General features: G+C 42.6%; 1 protein-coding gene across 1 annotated transcript in view; it reads right to left on the bottom strand.

Moving 5' to 3' along the window:
* The window catches only part of MYH15 (myosin heavy chain 15), a 152859-nt gene that overhangs the window by 41175 nt on the left and 93020 nt on the right, over nucleotides 1-18664 (bottom strand). The window contains 5 exon segments of the mRNA XM_078058924.1: nucleotides 5663-5784; nucleotides 9014-9138; nucleotides 11389-11738; nucleotides 15555-15751; nucleotides 18358-18479. Coding sequence (XP_077915050.1) covers nucleotides 5663-5784; nucleotides 9014-9138; nucleotides 11389-11738; nucleotides 15555-15751; nucleotides 18358-18479 — 916 coding nt within the window.

Below are 18664 nucleotides of genomic sequence, written 5' to 3' on the forward strand. Positions count from 1 at the left end.
AGACTCCACCAAAAAACTACTACAACTGATAAATTAATTAAGTCATAGGATACAAAATCAATATAAGAAATCCATTACATTTCCATACACTAATAATGAATAGAAAGAGTAATTTTAAAAATCCCATTTACGATTACACCAAAATAATAAAATACCTAGGAATAAACTTATCCAAAGAGGTGAAAGGCCTGTACTCTGAAAACTATAAAACATTGATGAAATAAACTGAAGATGACACAAATAGAAAGTTATTCCACGCTCATAGATTGGAAGAATAAATACTGTTAGAATGTCCATACTAGCCAAAGTAATCTACAGATGTAATTCAATCCCTATCAAAGTACCAGCAGCATTTTTCACAGAACTAAAGTAATCCTAAAATTTATATGAAACCACAAAAGACCCCGAATAGCCAAAGCAATCTTGAAAAGGAACAAAACTGGACATATCACAATTCCAGATTTCAAGATCTACTACAAAGCTGTAGTAATCAAAACACTATGATACTGGCACAAAAACAGACAAATAGATCAATATAACAGAATAGAGAGCCCAGAAATAAACGCATGATTATACGGTCAGTTGATCTGTGACAAAGAAGGCAAGAATACACAATGGGAAAAAGTTTCTTCAACCAATGGTGTTGGGAAAACTGGACAGCAACATGCAAAAGGATGAAACTGGCCCACTTTCTTACACCATTTACAAAAATAAACTCCAAATGGATTAAAGCCCTAAATGTGAGACCTGAAACCATAAAATTCCTAGAAAAGAGCACAGTAGTAATTTCTCTTACATTGGCTTTAGCAACATTTTTCTACATATGTCTCTTTAGGCAAGGGAAGCAAAAGCAAAAATCAACTATTGGGACTACCTGAAAATAAAAAGCTTTTACACAGCAAAGGAAAACATCAACAAAACTAAATGACCACCTACTGAAGAGACATTTGTGAATGACAAACCAGTAAAGGGTTAGTATCCAAAATATCTAAAGAACTTACACAACTCAACACCAAAAAACCCCAAATAATCCAGTTAAATAATGGGCAGAAGACATGAACAGACATTTTTCCAAAGAAGACATCCAGATGGCCAACAGACACATAAACAGATGTTCAACATCACTCATCATCAGGGAAATGCAGATAAAAACCGCAATGAGATATCACCTCACACCTGTCAGAATGGCTAAAATCAAAAACACAAGAAATAATAAATGTTGGTGAGAATGTGGAGAAAAAGGAACACTTGTACACTGTTGGTGGGAATACAAACTGGTACAGCCACTGTGGATAAGAGTATGGAGGTTCCTCAAAAAATTAAAAATACAATTACCCTATGATCCAGTAATTCCACTACTGATTATATACCCAAAGAAAACAAAACCCCTAATTTGAAAAGATGTATGCACTCCTATGTTTACTGAAGCATTATTTACAATAGCCAAATTATGGAAGCAGCCCAAGTGTCCATCAATATATAAATGGATAAAGAAGACGTGGTGTGTGTGTGTGTGTGTGTGTGTGTGTAACATTACTCAACCATAAAAAAGAAGGGACTCTTGTATCAATCCGGAGGGTATAACAGATGGATCTAGATGGTATAATGCTAAGTGAACTAAGTCAGTCAGAGAAAGACAAATACCATATGATTTCACTCTATGTGGAATTTAAGAAACAAAACAAATGAACAAAGAAAAAAAGAGACAAACCAAAAAACAGACTCATAACTATAGAGAACAAACTGATGGTTACCAGACAGGAGGTGGGTGGGGGATGGGTGAAATAGGTGATGGGGATTAAGAGCACACTTATCGTGATGAGCACTGAGTAATGTACAGAATTGTTGAATCACTATATTGTACACCTGAAACTAAGACAACACTGTATGTTACATTTTTTTTAAATTTAGAATTTTAAAAAAAACCTCAACGCTTGAAAAAACCTTAGAATTAAAGAAAAAAAAAACTTTAAAACCTTAATGGTTTTAAATGGACAACCAATTCAATAGGTCAATTTTTTTCTCTTGCAATATTGTTTATCTATATCAGAGAAATCGAAGATTTTCCTTAATTCTAATATATAGGATTTAGCTTTAAAATGGTTAACAAAGAATATTCCTAACTAAATACCATGTCTGTGTTTGAGATCCTGTTTCTTAAAGACATGCTAAAATATTTTACTTAGAAACGAGAAAAGACTCAAACATATTCTTCTGGCAGAAACTCAGACAGTAAATGAAATTAAGTTTGATGGTGCTTACAAATTAAGACTGTGTGTGAAGTTTGATATCACTGGGTTCTGAGGAACAGACCAAAGGGAAGGAAAACATGATGGAATGTTACCAGACCCCCCCAAAGCTAGAGGCCAGGAGTGGGCAAACTAGGAGCTATGGGCCAAATCCAGCCATGCCCATTTGATTTCCTATTGTCTATGGCTGTTTTCAAGCTACAGCGGCAAAGCTGAGTAGAGACAGAGACCCTATGGCCTGAGAAGCCAAAAATATTTATTACTGATGCTGCTTGGGGGTTGCTAGCCCAAACTACGGCACCTTGGCATATTAGATTTCTTAAGCTCAAGGAGTTTGAGAAAACAACAAAAGCAGGAAGATCACTCTAAACCCCTCTGGCCTTCTACCCTGAATGCAGGAGATAAATCTCGCATGTGAAAGATACTCTCCTCCTCTACAGAAAGAAGGGACCTGTCCTTACCACCAAAGAGGGAATTTAGGGCCAAGAAGTCTGTATAAACAAACCTTGCTAATTCTTCAGCATTTACTACCCCTAGCCCAATTCCCCAAGCCTTGTCAATTCTTCACAAGTTCATTGTTTCTTTGTCTAAAAGCTGTAAAAGCTTCCTACTCTGGTCGTGTCTCTGGGTCTTCATCCTCTTGTGAAGGCCCCCACGTACATGTAAAAATTTGATAACATGTGTATACTATTCTCCTGCTACTCTGTCCTAAGTCAGTTTAATTCTTAGGATCAGCCAGAGACCCAGAGAGGGTAAGGAGAATTTTTCGCTCCCCTACACTATCTGATCCTAAACAGAAGGTTTGTTCAACCCTTCCGTAGGTGATAAACCAAAGCAAGCTAATGCATTTTGATAGACTAAGGAATTTCAGTGTCTCATTCCCAAAAGCTTCCCCAGCACCTCTCTGGGTGTGTCTGGGGAGAGCTGAATACAGGGCAGGTGCACCCTGGCTGGGGGCCAGTGAGAAGACACATGTTTCAGCATTTCCCTGAAGATCCTGAGCTAGAGGACGGATCCAGTCAGTGGTCTCTGAAAATTCAAGACACACCTGACTCACTTGTTTTCAACCCAGTTCTGAGTCTTCCATTGGAACTTGACTTGGGCGACAGTTATGGCCACTAGCTGGTCTTCCTGCTAGCTGCCATCGTTCTTCTATCTAGGATGGAGAGGACCAAAGCCACCCACCAAAACGCCTCCTCTCCTCCCATCAGTGACTGCATCATCACCTCCCTACCTCCAGCTATGTTAATTAGAACCCTTGTAGAAGTTTTTTGTTTTTTTGGTTTTTTTTTTAAAGAAAGCCCTATCAAATCCATAAAAGTTAAGGAAGTCCCTACAAGAATAGTAGGCACAGTGTCTGGCCAACTTGAAGTGCTCAAATATGTGTTTAACAAGTGAAACATAGGACACATACACCAGCTGCTCAGACTTCACCACCAACAGGCCTCCAGCTCACTGAGGATTCATCCTCACCGAAAGGCAGCGCAAGCTCGGCAGCAGAAGAGTTGAATGAATCACGCAGCTTGCAGCACTATCGGGGGCTCTGTCCTCGCCTCGGAGTCTCTGCTGCTTTCTCTGGTCCCCTCGACTTCCTGGGTCCTGCCTCGCGGGCCTCCTTCAGCTTCTGCGGCCTTTCCCAAGGTTGATGTGGACAGAGGATCTAGAGCCTCATCTGGCCTTCAGGCAATATTCTCCTCGAGTTCTAGAACATTACCTGGCTTATCCTTGATTGCTCAAAAGGCTCTGCTTTGCTAGGACTGCCCCCTGCCATTCTGTTCAGTTTCCTCAGGACCCCTTCGTCTCCCAGCCCTGAAGTCCGATGAAAGCATCGGATTAAAACCAAGGCATCCTGATAAAACCCTCACCTGCACGGAGCCCTTACACAGGAACGTCTGCAAGGGCATTTGTGATATTTTGTAAGATAGGCTCGTCTCTCCTTTCCGGATGTACCTATTATAGTTATTATGAATCATTAACTAAAACTCCTGACGAGCTCGCCCCACCCTCCAGCCCTCCCCTTCCTTTTTTCAGGCCCTTCACGGCTCCAGGCTAGCGTTCAGTTCTTTCTTCTTCCAGCCCTGGCTGTCTGCATCTCCGGCTTCCTTTGCACTAAGATTATTATAATTGGTGAACGGCTCTAAGACATTCAGATATACCTGATGAGATGCAGACTCTCTGAGGATTCATTTTTCCTCAGCTAGGTTTATTAATAGGTGCAGGCCTGACGTTACCTGAAATGAGTTTTTTTAACTGCACAAAGAAATGTTCGTTTTTGTTCCTCATGGAAGTAAGTAGGGCAAATATCAAGGCCTGATGTTTTGCCCTTCATCAAAAAAAATTCTTTTAGACCCTGACTCAGAGCCTCTTAAGTTGACCAGAATTCATCCCCACAGTCCTTGAGAGGAAAAGTGCTAGTGAGTGAGAGCAAGAGTAACTCAAAGCACACAGAGGGCCAAATGTGGCTTGATGTCCTCATTAAAAAAAATGACCCCCATGGGAGTTTTGTCTGAATCTGGGCTATAGGAAAGAAGCCAGTTCTGGTGAATATATTAACAGTTTTTTTTAATTGTTTAGCAAACATGTTGAAAGCAACTTGCCAGTCAAAACTCTGACTCAAATGATTTTCCTTGCTGACATATGGCATAGATGTAATGGAACAGATCAAATAAATAATATAATCATGGTGAATTCCATGTGTTTATAATTGTGCCTTTGATCTATACAGTGTGAAGGGCTTTGGCAACATCAGCTCACTGATCTTCCTCACCACCTTCTGTGACATGAATGGGGCTGCTTTTATCCCCTCACTTCCCTGAGATGCTAAGAAGTAGAATGTCTAAAGTCATCAGCTTGTTATGATGAAGCTAAGAAAAGCTCCTGCCACCCGTGAGTCCTGTCTAATTCAGTTTCCTGACTATTAAGACTCAGCCTCTTCACCAGGGATTCAAAAAGCAGCTTAGCTCCTGGCTTCTGCCCCTCTCCAAACAAATGGCTATAGGTGCACGCAGGGGGTATGTGAAAACTTCACTCTGATCGGACCTTAATTTTAATGCACCACATCACATTTTTTGGTTCCTTTCATCCACTCTTCAGCATTATGTCAGCTTCTCAAATGCCCAAGCAAGAGACTGGGCGATGCCCCCAGTCCTTGTGCATATAATTATGCTTTTTTGGTGTGTTATCTGGAGTTTCTATGAGAAAAGAAGCTGCTCAACTATAAGAAAATCATAAAAACCAGACGGTAATTGCATAGAGGTGTGCCTTTATATTAATAGTGGTGCGCTCACTAGAAGGATGCTGGCATAGGGTTAGACTGGCTGAGTTTCTTTGGTAACGTTCCAACAGAGGCCATAAAGGCAGCCAAACACAGCATGTTCTGTTCAGTCAAGGATTCTGGAATATGCAAATGTTGCTCATCAGAATAATTTTCTATTTCTTCATCTTTCTCTGAAAGCTTTCTTTCAAGTTCTGCTTTAGCTTCCAAGAGTTCAAGCTGGAAGTGAAGAATCTTGCTTTCATTATGTTCCAGAGCTCCCTGAAATATATAAATTAAAAATACTAAGTTAAGTCTACTTTTTGGACACACAATTTTTTTTTCCTCAAAATGTATGTCACTATCGTAGCTCTCTTTGGCATTGCTGGGAGAGCTCTAAGTTCAAATCAGGTCCCCTGTAGATCGGAACAGGATGAGAGACAAGTGACTGCTTTTGTTTGTCATGTCACTTATAGCTTTGACATTCCCGGGGCTCTCTGCTGTAGTTCAGGAACTAGAATTCTAAAGCATTTTTTAAAATAGAAAATTTCAAGCTTGTCTGTGACTATATTTAAACTTTTTAATTTATTACTCTTGATTTTGCTTAATATAGTTCATCTTCAGGATGAATCAGTAAAAGGATCAAAGCTAGAACAAGGAAAGTGATAACTCCTACTTGGAATCTGTCGTTTAATTCTGGACATCATGGAGGAATAGAGAAAAAGTCGAAAGCTTTCAGAGGTCAGGAAACAGGCTAGTATCCAAATATTGTCAAAGGAAGAACAATAAAGGAATTTAGGATGTACTTGAGCCATCATCACCATAATTATTACTACTACTTCAAATGGATTGCTTTGACAGCTGGGAAATCTCCTGCCCCTTTGAATATTTAAATATAGGCAAGGCAGTTACTGCCAGGGATGTTATAAAGGTGATTCAAGTTTAAAAGTGTAGCTTTGATTACATCTTTATAGCCTGTTCCAAAGACACAATTTATATAAAAGTAGAAACAAAATATTTGGATGGTACTGAGGAAGATGTTTATAAAGGGCACGAGGTGCGACAACAATCTACTGGTCAGTTAACAATTGGCAGATAGTCCTGAGGGCAGGAGTAATTTTTATAGCCTTTTCTGGGTCATGCTTACCACATACAAACAAAAGTAAAACCGAGTAGCAATTTCAAGATAAAAATAAGAAAGATGTTAGGAATTTTAATATGTCTTAAGGCCTTGCTGCTGTTCCCTTAACACTACCTTCAATATAAAAGAAAATAAATCAAAAACCAATGCTTGGAGAGCAATTTCCTGCAAGGAAATCGTGCCCTTCCTTCAGGGGGAACTGTCACCTCTCACCCTCTAAAATCCACAGAGAAAGTGAGTCTTTGGAGAAGGTGACCTGGGATAATTTGAGTTTTGTGGCTTCAAAAATAATGTGATAAAGTTTCTCATAAAGGCTCACCCAGGAAAACAAATAACCCAATTTTACAAATACATGTCCAAGTTGATGAAGTATTTATGGATGCTGCAAAAGACGAAACTTGAAAAAAAAAAAATGCATATAGAATATAGTGCCATCTAGTGGTGGTAAGTGGTATGAGTGCTATGGCCTTACTCTCGCCTGTGACCGGCTCGTCAATTCAATACATGAAATGTATATGTTATATGGGACTCAAATTGCCCCACTCCTCCCCCGCCCAATCATCTCTCTCACTGGCTCATCATAGTGCTTGAAATTTCTACAGTAAATATTACTTCTTTAGGTTAGGGTGGTGGCTTCAGAAAGTCCCTAGCCAGGATGACCAGAGGACCAAAGGGCACAAGTAAATGAAACAAAGCTCACCAGCTTTACAAGGACCAGCCTTGTTAGGCGACACAAGAGCACACTACCAATGGGAAGGATTCTATATAAGGAAAACAATTATGCATAAAAAGACAAGAGCTGTGTCAAAAGCCATCCACTTGACAACTCTATATGCAGGGCACTATGGACACGTCTTCTGCGTGGCAGGTGTCTTACACAAATGTAGTGATAAGATGAACTTAACAGACATTGCTTGGCATGGAGAAGTCCTTTGAGCTCTAATTTTCCATGATCACACCTTCCAAAAGGCTCTGTTTAAAATGGACTGTTTTGCCTTTTAAAAATCATTTCCGGGGCACCTGGGTGGCTCAGTCGTTAAGCATCTGCCTTCAGCTCAGGTCATGATCCCGGGGTCCTGGGATCGAGCCCTGCATCGGGCTCCCTGCTTAGTGGGGGGCCTGCTTCTCCCTCTCCCACTCCCCCTGCTTGTATTCCTGCTCTCACTCTCTCTTTCTGTCAAATAAATAAATAAAATCTTAAAAAAAAAAATCATTTCCTTGGGGCGCCTGGGAGGCTCAGTGGGTTAAGCGTCTGCCTTCAGCTCCTCAGGTCATGATCTCGGGGTCCTGGGATCAGGATTGAGCCCCATGTCAGGCTCCCTGATTAGTGGGGAGTCTGCTTCTCCATCTCCCGCCCTGCTTGTGCTCTCTCTCTCTTTCAAATAAATAAATAAAGTCTTTAAAAAAAATCATTTTCTCAGCTGGAGGGTGAGTGGTGGGGGCTGCATTTTAAGTACTGGATGCTTAGTCTAAGGGAGGGTCAAGAAGATGAAATTCAGCTGTGAGAAAAGAGGCTTTGCAGGATGTGTTAACTGCTTAGTGACCGTGACGGATGACTCCTTTTAGTTCACCTTCTTTGGCAAAAAGTCTTTTCAGTGGCTCGTTCAATCCCTAGCACACACCCAGGGATAAGGTCGGAGATTGTTCCTGAACTTTTAATCCCTAACACTCAAAATGCTCCTATCAAACAATCTGTACAAAGATAAGCTTTCAGGACAAATGTTTAAGAACATCACTTTGAATCTCACTTTTAAAACTAAAGTTTTTTTGGGGGGGGGAAGTGTTTTGACTGACTCTTTTAAAGAGAGGAGGAGGTATAAGGATATTTATTCATTTAACACTCAACAAATATTTGTTGAACCTCTATTACACACCAGCCAATGTTCTAGGCCAGTGCTTCTCAACTGTTGGTGTGAATATGAGCCACTAAAGGATCGTGTTAAAATGCAGATTCTGATTCAACAGAGCTGGGGAGAAGGCTGAGAGTCTGAATTCCTCACAAGCTCCAGGGCAATGCAACTCCAAGCTGCTGATCCGTGGGCCATATTTTGAATAATGAGGGTCTAGGCACAGGGGATAAATTCATAAACAAGATAGACACGGTTCCCTTTTCTCATTGCACTTGGTAGATTTGTATCCACTATTGCCTATCCTGCCCTCTAAGCCTCGACGTCGTCCTTTGTGAAATGGGACACTAGTCAGGGTGATTACATAAGATAACGCACATCAAGCCCTGGGCCTAGCGCCTAGCACGGAGTTAACACTTGAAGAAGTGTCATTTTGTTGTTGCTGCTGCTGCTATTATTGCTGGAATGCAGAACCTTCTGCTTGGTCACAACGACAAAAACCCTCGCTCCCTGGAGGTAATACCTCTGCTCCTTCCAGTGCCGCCTGGACTTCAGTCTTCTCTTGTTCAATCTGTTTCTTGGCCTTTTCCATTTCATTTAAATTCCTCTTTCCTTCTCTGACCTGATTTGTCAGATTAGAAATCTCTTCTGGAGAAGGAAAAAAGCAAAGTGAGTGAAAGGAACCAGCCTCCGACCCATGATATCAGGTACAGTGGACTGTCCCCCTGGGACTGCTGTGGTCACGCCATCCTTGGAAACCTGATGGCAAGGCCACCAATGGCACCTATGGGACCCTTGCTGGAATTTGAAAAAGCCAGTTTTTCTTCAATATATTCTTTTGCCACCCACCAGAGAGTTGCCTTCTACAACTGGGGAGGACAGTGTTTCTCAGAGTACTGTGCATTTAACAACCTGTACAACTTTACATGGTGGGCCTGCTTGTCAGAGCCGTGTCATATTCCACCTGCCTTAAGGTCTTGCTGCCATTCCCTCAACACCACCTTCAATATAAAAGAAAATAAATCAAAAACCAATGCTTGGAGAGCAATTTCCTGCAAGGAATCCCTACACTTCCGGTGTAAGGGCTTAGCTGTTGACACCCGTAGCTGCCGTTCTGTCCGCTGCCTCTCAACACCAGGATAGGAGCTGAAAGCATAACCTGGGTCATTGCCTGCCAGAAGCTGATGCGTGAGCGCAGATCAACCAAAGAATCCAAAGGAGGTCAAGAGCTTGAGGGTTTGTGGCCAGCCTCTCGCGAACACACATCTTTGACAGAATAAGGCATCCAGAAGGGACAAAACCTCCCACCATTCAATACTGTTACTGTCAGTTCTGCCTCTTCCTGAAGGAAGCCTACAGTAACTAAGAGGTGTGGAGTAGGGCCAAGTAGCTCTGGGAATTACCCACCATCCAGAGGTGGTAGAAGGAGCTCAAGAGCTTGCCTGCTCGCCTGGTTCCGAGATCCCTGGCTATGATGTGATGTGACAAGGGTTTTGAAAAGTTACAACACCAAAACCTTTAGATGGCAATTCTTCTGTAATGAATCCTTCTCTTATAAGCCCTCTCCAGAAGAGAGTTTCTCCAAAGAAAACTTGGGGCAGTCGTTCTCCACTCTGACCATACCTCAGAAGCACTTGGAGAGCTTTCGAAAAAGACTCCTGCCCAAGCCCCAACCCAGACCAAGTGTGGTCTCCAGACCAGCAGCACTGGCCTCACGGGCAACTTGTTAGAAATATAAATGCTCAGACCCCACCCTAGATCCAGTGAATCAGAATCTCCAGCCAACCGTTTGAACCAGCCCTCAAGCAGTTTGGATGCAGCTGAAGTTCTCTGACCACTGTTCCAGCACCTCTCACATGCCCAGCCTCACTGAGCACGGACTAGGTAGGCTAACAGAGAAGTAAGATTCATTTATGCCGCCAGTAGAATTGAACTTGCTCCCGGGGCATCTCAAGGTTTTAATGCACATCACTGGTGGAGCTGGTGTAAGTTGGCAGCATCTCAAAATTTTGCAATTCATTCCTTTAGCTCAGCAGTTTCATTTCTAGAAATCTACCCCTACTGAAACATTATTACCTGTCCACAAGTATACATACAGAGTGTATAGCAGAGGATTATTTATAATTGTGAAAAATCGTATCTAAACTGAAAGAGGTCTAGTTAAGTAAGTATTGACCATCCTTATTATAAAACACTCTGCAACTATCAACAACCATGTGGCAGGCCTCCACGGACAGACAGACGTGCAAAGAGAATCATGAGGCATGTGGGAGGTGGCGCAGCCGGTAGGTAAGTCTGCATAGCATGGAGTCAAGCTGTCTGGGCTCAGATCTCACATTTACTTTTGATCGACTGTGAATTTGGACAAATTCTTAATCTTACAGGACTTAATATAATCTGCTTTTTACAGACAAAGAAACTAATCCATAAGACTGCTCTGAGAATTAAATGAGGGATGGTTATGTATATAACAGAGTCTGGCACATAGTGTAGGCTACAGAAATATTTGCCAAATTAGAAAATATATTGATAAGTGAAAAAAATAAAAGGTGTAGAATACTGCAAAATTTGAATAATACATGCATGCATATATGCATAGGAAATCTTGGTAAGGCTATGGATGATAAAGAAATTCTTAATAGTGGCTGTCTTGACAGAGTGAAGTGAACCTGGGGCTAAGGTAGGAAAGTAGTCTCATTTTTAGAATTTAATAAAAATAATAACTGTAGTAAAAAAAAAAAAAAAGAGTATTAAAAATGGAAAAATTAAAACCTGAGCGGGACCAAAACCATGACAATGCTGAGGTACCTGCCCCTGGAGGACAGCCTTGCCCTTGAAGCCAGGGCTCCCCCCACACCTGCTTGCTTCTGCTCTGGCTCCAAGCCCGGCTCACAGTACCTTGGAGATTCTTGTTCACCCTCTGGAGGGTTTCCTGGCTCACAGGGCTCTCTTCGTAGGCGTGCCTGAGCTTGAGGAGCTCGGTGCTGAGGGCCCCGGGCCTCCTTCGGAGAGGCCCCCAGCACTGCCTGTGACTCTCCTGCTTCTGCTTCCAGGCGTCCAGGCACTTGTCCAAGGGCCGCTGCTTCTGGTCCAGCACAGCTGCTAGGGAGCAGGCCTTCCTGAGGTCGGACCGGGTGTCCCCCAGTTCGAGCTGCAGTTGGTGCCTGGTCCTCTCCAGGGAGGCATTTCTGGCATTCGCTACCCCCACGGCTTCAGCAGGCTCCTGCAACCTCATGGCCAGCTTCTTCCTGAGAAGGGGAGACCCAAGCAAATGGCAAGTGAAGCTGCAACCCTCAGGGGGCTCACCCAGTTTGTCCTGGATTAAAACAGTGCTTGGGTACAAAGCAGGGGGGGCCCTCTTTGTGCCTAGAGAACCCAGATGTCCGTGTGCGCTTTATTTTCACTTACCCTTTGCCAACCTCATCTTGGAACTCAGGATCTCTAATCCTATAAATATTTGCTTAACTTTAAACCTTCTATCAGCAATACAGACTTTAAGGGTGACTTCATTAAGAAATGGGAGAGGGGCGCCTCTCTCATTTGGGTGAGAGTGGCTCGGTTGTCAAGCGACTGATCCCGGGGTCCTGGGATCGAGCCCCGCATCGGGCTCCTTGCTCAGCAGGAAGCCTGCTTCTCTCTCTGCCACTCCCCCTGCTTGTGTTCCCTCTCTCACTGTATCTCTCTCTGTCAAATAAATAAAAAAATCTTTAGGGAAAAAAAAAATGGGAGAAAGAGAAGATTGTACCAAACACCCCATCAGCAGTAAGCAGTTGTTAACAAGTTCTTAGGCACATCTAGTCTTTAAAGATCTCCTTACTACATTGCTTCCAAGGAACATTCTTTGGTTCTCTCCTGCTCATTCTCTCTCCCTCTTATCATGTGGCTCCTAAACATGCCAAAATTCTGTCTTTTCTCTGAATTTTTTCTCCACCTCAGCTGCTCTTCTCAAATTTATATACTCAAATCCATCTCCCCATTGTTAGGCTCACTTCCCAGGTCCCACTGCTCTCAGGGGGGACTCTAGCCCCTGCTGTTATCCCTCTAGCATCCTCTGAGATAGAGTGGTTTATTAAAGTGCTTCCTCCACCACCCCCACAATGCAGTGCCCTGAGGCTTTCTAATGGATGAAATATGTTCTCTTGCTTCCATCTCCTGCAGGGACGCTGGCAGCCCCATTCTTACCCATTCATCACACTTCTTAGATGAAAGGTACTGTGTGTACCAAAGCTCTTTCTGATCTACTGTTATTAAACAGAAACAGATCCTCTGGAATGAACATGTGCCACACAAGTAGCCCATCAGACCAATGTGGTCATAAAAGCCCCTTTTTTGTTGGAATCCTGCAAAAACCAATCTGTGCTCAGCATCCAGGAGAAATCTGAGCTCTAACAACTACTCCTTGCTCACTGACTTTCTAACCATAGCAACTTCACATCTTTGGTTCATTTTTCTTAAATGTTAAGAGGATTCTTTTTTTAAAAGATTTATTTATTTATTTGAGAGAGAGAGCATTTGGGGGAGGGGCAGAGGGACAGGGAGAGAGAGAAAGAGAGAGAGAGAATCTCCTGCAGACTCCCCGCTGAGCACGGAGTCTGGTCCCACATCCCTGAGATCATGACCTGAGCCGAAACCAAGACTCCGATGCTTAACTGACTGAGCCACCCAGGCGTCCCAACAAGAGATACCACATGGTGACTATAGTTAACAATCCTGTCTTGTATATTTGAAAGTTGCTGTGAGACTAGAGCTTTAATGGTCTCATCATAGCGACAACAAATTGTAATTACGTAGGGTAGAGGATGCGTTAACTAACTACATTGTGGTAAAGACTTTGCAATATGTACATATATCAAATCATCACATTGTATAACCTCAACGTATTTAATGGTATATAGGAGTTTGGGGCCCAGAGGAATCTAGACTTGGTCTCAGCAAGTCAATGTCAATATATATACAAATGTCAATTACATCTCAATAAAGCTGGAGCAGAAAGGAGATTCTGATGCTTTACCCCACCTAAAACAGGGGTCTTATAAAATAATTACATGTATTTTAATTACTTTAGAAATACTCAAATACTTCAGAAATACTAAAAAAATAGGGATTTTACTTTGGGTGACCAAATGTGTCAGGGGACCAAGGGGTTTCACCAGGACATGGGGCCATCAGTGCCCAAATCAGCAAGCCCACAACTCCATCAGGCAAAATGGGCAAGTTGGTCACCCTCATCTCACTGATAATACTGTCTACCTTTCATACCAACTACCATTTGTTCCTCAATTTGCCAACCATAAGTTCTTACTCCGTATGAGAATCTACAAGATGCGGAAGATTAAGAAACCAAATCCCTATTCTTTGGGAATGTGAAATTCAGAAACAGTCAACTGGGTCTCAGGTGAGCTTGATTCAGCTAAACTAACTCATCCTGTGAAGCCAATTAAAAAAAAAAAATAGAATCCTAGATTTTTTTTTTTTTTGTAGTTCTGTCTCCTTGGGGTATAATATAGACAACATTTTATTTATTTGATATTCCATTAAGTTTTGGAGCTCTGAGTGGTTCGGTCAGTTACGCAGCTGACTCTTGATTTTGGCTCAGGTCATGATCTCAACGTCGGGAGACTGAGTCCCACATAGGGCTCTACGCTGGGCATGGAGCCTGCTTAGGATTCTCTCTCTCCCTCTGCCCATCCCCTCTTACCCTCCCCCCCCCCCCACTCTCACACATGAGCTCTCTCTTTCTCTCTATCTCTCAAAAAAAATAATAATAAGTTGAAAGCAGAAGAGGTATTCGGATATTCCCATGTTGTCCATTATTTCTCTTTAGTTGTCATGCGCTGCAGGACAACAATCTGTTAGCTCAACAAATCCATGTGGTCGTAAGCAGTCTCTATGCTTTCCCTCTTTTCTACCCCTCCCAAAGAAACCTGCAAACACTGTCACTGGTAGGCACTTTCACCCACATTCTTCCATCACAGCAGAAAAAAAGTATCTTACTTTAGAAGCAAATGCCCTATTTCCAATATGAGGAGCCATTTCAGTTCAAAGCCCTACTTTCCCGTGGCCCAGCATTTTTCAAACATCTACCACAGGTATTCTTAGTATCTGTCATCCCAAAGCCCTTTTTAAGTTACTGCAGCTTCAGAGACAGATCACCTGGTACCCCTCCAGGGACAGGACATAGCGACTGTTGAGCAAGTCCACAACCACGTCTCTCAAAGATTTAGGTGAAGAACTGAAAAACAATATTTTTGGTTGAAACTAAAGAGAACTGGATTGATCTTCCCTGAAGTTTTGCTAAGCTGCCAAGCCAGGGACACATTCTTTTGAGTAAACCTTTAATGACTATAAAGCTGGGGTTGGCTTGACACTTCTCTCAAATTTACACAGTCCTTTGACCTCTGAACAAAATGCTTCAGTTCTACACCCTGGTACCAGGTCTTGATTCATCTAGGCCCCAAGCTCCTGTAGTTCCTGAGAAGGACTTCTAAAGCCTTTATGTAGTGTTGGCTATAAAACTGATATTCTAACCTTAGAGGTGGTCTGAGGGTGACTTCTTTTCAAAGAAATTCTTAGCACTTAAGGCATGACGACAGCTCCTGATATGTTTCCAGCCGTCTCTGTGCATCTTCACAGAGCACTTTGTGGTCTCCAAGTCATAGACCAGAGACATAACTGACTTTAATGTATGGAGACATGTACACACATGGACTCCATTATTTTAATGTTCCAAATCAAGTACATGATTCTAAGGGTTAGCCCATTTTTAAACCCTAGCTCCCAGTCACGTCTTCTCTGAAGACTTGCCTTGTGCCCTAGAAAGAGCCTCCTTTCTTTCACGAGGACCTCTTTCTAGTTTTTATTACTCTATTATAATTGTTATTTTTTAGCCCCACCAGAGCATGTGCTCCTTGCCGGCCGTGGCTGTTTCAGCTTTGGTCTTGGGCTTATTCACGTACTTGGTAGTGATTTGTCCAATGTCTACATGAGGCTTTAAGACACAGTCACTCTCCTCATCCCCTGCTGTATAACTGCCTCTGGGTTCAGGTCTGCCTTGCCCCACTCACTTGGCATCCTCCAAGTCCTCAGTCCTCTGGGCGATGTCGTCTGCATACTGCATTCTCCACTGCACCATTTCACTATTGCCTTTGGAGAGGGCCCAGAGCAGCTCAGCCTTGGCCTCTTGTTTTTCCTCATACTGCTCTTAGAGAAGGTCACGGTCATGCCTGGCTGACTGCAGGGCCTGGGCCAGGGCACTCTGTGACTTAACAGACACAACACACATTAAAAAAGGGCATCGCTACCATTAACAACGAAGGGCTTGGAGGTGACATCTTTTTTTTTTTAGATGAGGTTAATAACAACCTGCCACAAATTCAAGCTGAACCTGAACCTAGTAAGATAATACCAGGGAAAGAATTTGGGATGAGAAAGGATCCAGTATCTAATCGCTACCATTACAACAGGGAACAGTGTTCTATTTAGGGAAATGCCTGCCCGACTATGTGGGCTTCAGCAACTGGCAGGTTCTGGAAATAGTGGGGAAATGCAAAGGTAGCAAGAACATTCCCTATCATCTAGGCAGGAAGATTTATAGTTAACATTATCTAAGATTGAGATCTTATTGGCCTAAAGGGGATCACTGAGATTTGGTCCAGCTTTTCATTCATTGACGAAAAAACAAAATCTTTTATTTCACATGTAAATCTCTGAACACTCTCTCTGATCACTTTAAAACAGCACTATCCAGTAGAACTTTCTATAGATGAAAATACTTCAGGGGCACCTGGGTGCCACAGTCAGTTAACTGTCCAACTCTTGGTTTTGGCTCAGGTCATGATCTCAGGGTTGTGGGATGGAGCCTCGCGTCAGGCTCCCTGCTCAGTATGGAGTCTGCTGGAGATTCTCTCTCCCTCTCCCTTTACCCCTCCTGCTCGTGTTTGCTCTCTCTCTCTAATAAATAAATAAATCCTTATTTAAAAAAAAAAAAGAAAATATTTTATATATGCACCATCCAATATGGTAACCATAGCCACATGTAGCTACTAGAACACTCAATATGTGCTTAGTACAATGTGTGGTCACAACTGAATTTTAGTTTTAATTTAAATAAATTTAAATTCACACAGCCGCCTGTGGGTCAGTAGCAGCTACCGTGGTGTTTGGACAGCAGAGCTGAGTTTAGTGAACGTTCCTGTCACTTCCATGGCAGTCTGGTTAACCCAGAGGCATCATTCCCAAGAGAGAACCTAGTCTAGTGGGAAAAACCTAGTCTAGAGGAGTCTGTGCCGGTCCTCGTGGGTCCTTTCTGCAAATTAGAAAAAAAGCATCTTCTCAGTCCGTGGATGCAGTTCTGAGAGCACAAGGCTTAGTCAATGGCAGCCTCAGCCAGACACCCCTGGGCAGTTTGAAAGAGGAGCAACAATACAAAGTGACCCTGGGAAGGATGCAGGCTTTGAAATCCAATAAAATTGGCTTTAAATTGTGATCCTACTCCTCTTATATATTTATTGAGCACCTGTTCAAGGCATTAGTGTTTACAGAAGTAAGTGAGATGAAGATAAAGCCTTTGCCCTAAGGAGCCATAAAGGGGTGAGAGGATACACAAAATGAACATATAAACAAATTAATTTTTTTAAATGCTGACAGCAGTAAGGAACTAAAACAGAATGACGATGCAGGCTGGTTGGCTCCTTTGCATCATTGCCCAAGGGTCTTGGGGGAAGGGCCTGTACGCAGTGGAAATAGCAGCTACGAAAGTCCTATGGCAGGAGTCATGGTGACTTGTATAAGATAGAGAGGAGGCCTGGACGGCTGGAGGGGAGGAAATGAGGGAAGAAGACGTATGACGTAAGGTGCAGGAGGAGGCCTGAGCCCAAGCAGAGGGGCCTCCAAGGCCAGCTGGAAGCCACTGGGAAGTCAGCCAGAGAGATCTTCTAAAATCTCAATTAAGTCATCTCACTACCGGCAGCAATTCCTTCACGCTCTACTACTAGCTGTATGACCTTGGGCATGTTATTTTTCTTCTCAGAGCCTTGATTTCTTCATGTAAAAAGATAGAATTCTACCCGTTTCCTAGGACTTATGTGAAGATTGAGATAACATGAGAGAAGTATCTAGCAGAATGTCTGGTGCACAAACCATGGTAGTCATTTAAAAAATACATATATAACATAGAAAATAAGGAGTGTGGAGGGAATGAAATAAAATATTTAAGAACAAAAGTCTACAGTCTCATGACCTGCACCTCAGAGTAGATGCCTTTGCAGGGAGATCACGTACAGTGCGGCACTGTGAGGTGTCAGGAACAAGGTGCCTCGAAGATGAACTAAGAATTAACTTGAAATATCAGAGCTCAAAGAATTTCTCCCTCATGTTAGTCACTCTGCTTTCTCTTAAAGGGCCACTTTCACTGGCGTCACTTGCTAGCAACATTATATACCCTCTTGGGAAGAAATGACCAATACATATAGGTTATTGACAACTTAAAAGTAATACTGAACTCAGCCAGCCCCATTTATTTCATTCTGGTCTTCTATTTAATTCCACTTCTTGGTGCAATTCAGAATCAAAGATCCGTAAAGAGCCTTGCTGACTTCCTGTTCACGTAATAATGCAAAATGGAAATACACAGGTTGCTTGCTCTATCTAAATCTGACAAACTAGACAAGCAGTTGGAGTCAGTGAGGAAGATCCTTCAGTGATGAAGTTCCTTCCCAGCACATACAAGGTCCACCATGTTCTTTTTCCCATAACTTCTGGGGCACTTTCCTCTCTTTCATAGAAGGAGATATTGAGGTTGACCCATCAAGCACTGTTTTTTTTCACACACACAGTCAAGCTACTGGTGAGAAATAATAGATGCCTTACTTTGGATTCCTCTTCCAGTTGCCCTCTCAGTTCTTCTATCTGCCGAGTGAAGCTGCTCCTTTCCCTGGAAGCCAGCTGGCTTATCAGAGCTTCCTTTTCTTCCAGCCTCCTCGGGAATTCTCCTACAGAGAGATTTCACAAAGTGAGTTAATCACGGCCTTCCTCCTCATCCACTGCCTCCTCCCGTAACTTGTTCACTTGAAGGGCAACCACAATGCCTCCTAACACATGTTTTTAATATTTAGCAAGGGTCTGAGAGTCCAGTTATCAGCAAAACCATGGCATGATCTGTTCCGGGATGGACAAA

This window comes from Halichoerus grypus, chromosome 1 (assembly GCF_964656455.1).
Source record: "Halichoerus grypus chromosome 1, mHalGry1.hap1.1, whole genome shotgun sequence".
Taxonomy (NCBI): Eukaryota; Metazoa; Chordata; class Mammalia; order Carnivora; family Phocidae; genus Halichoerus; species Halichoerus grypus.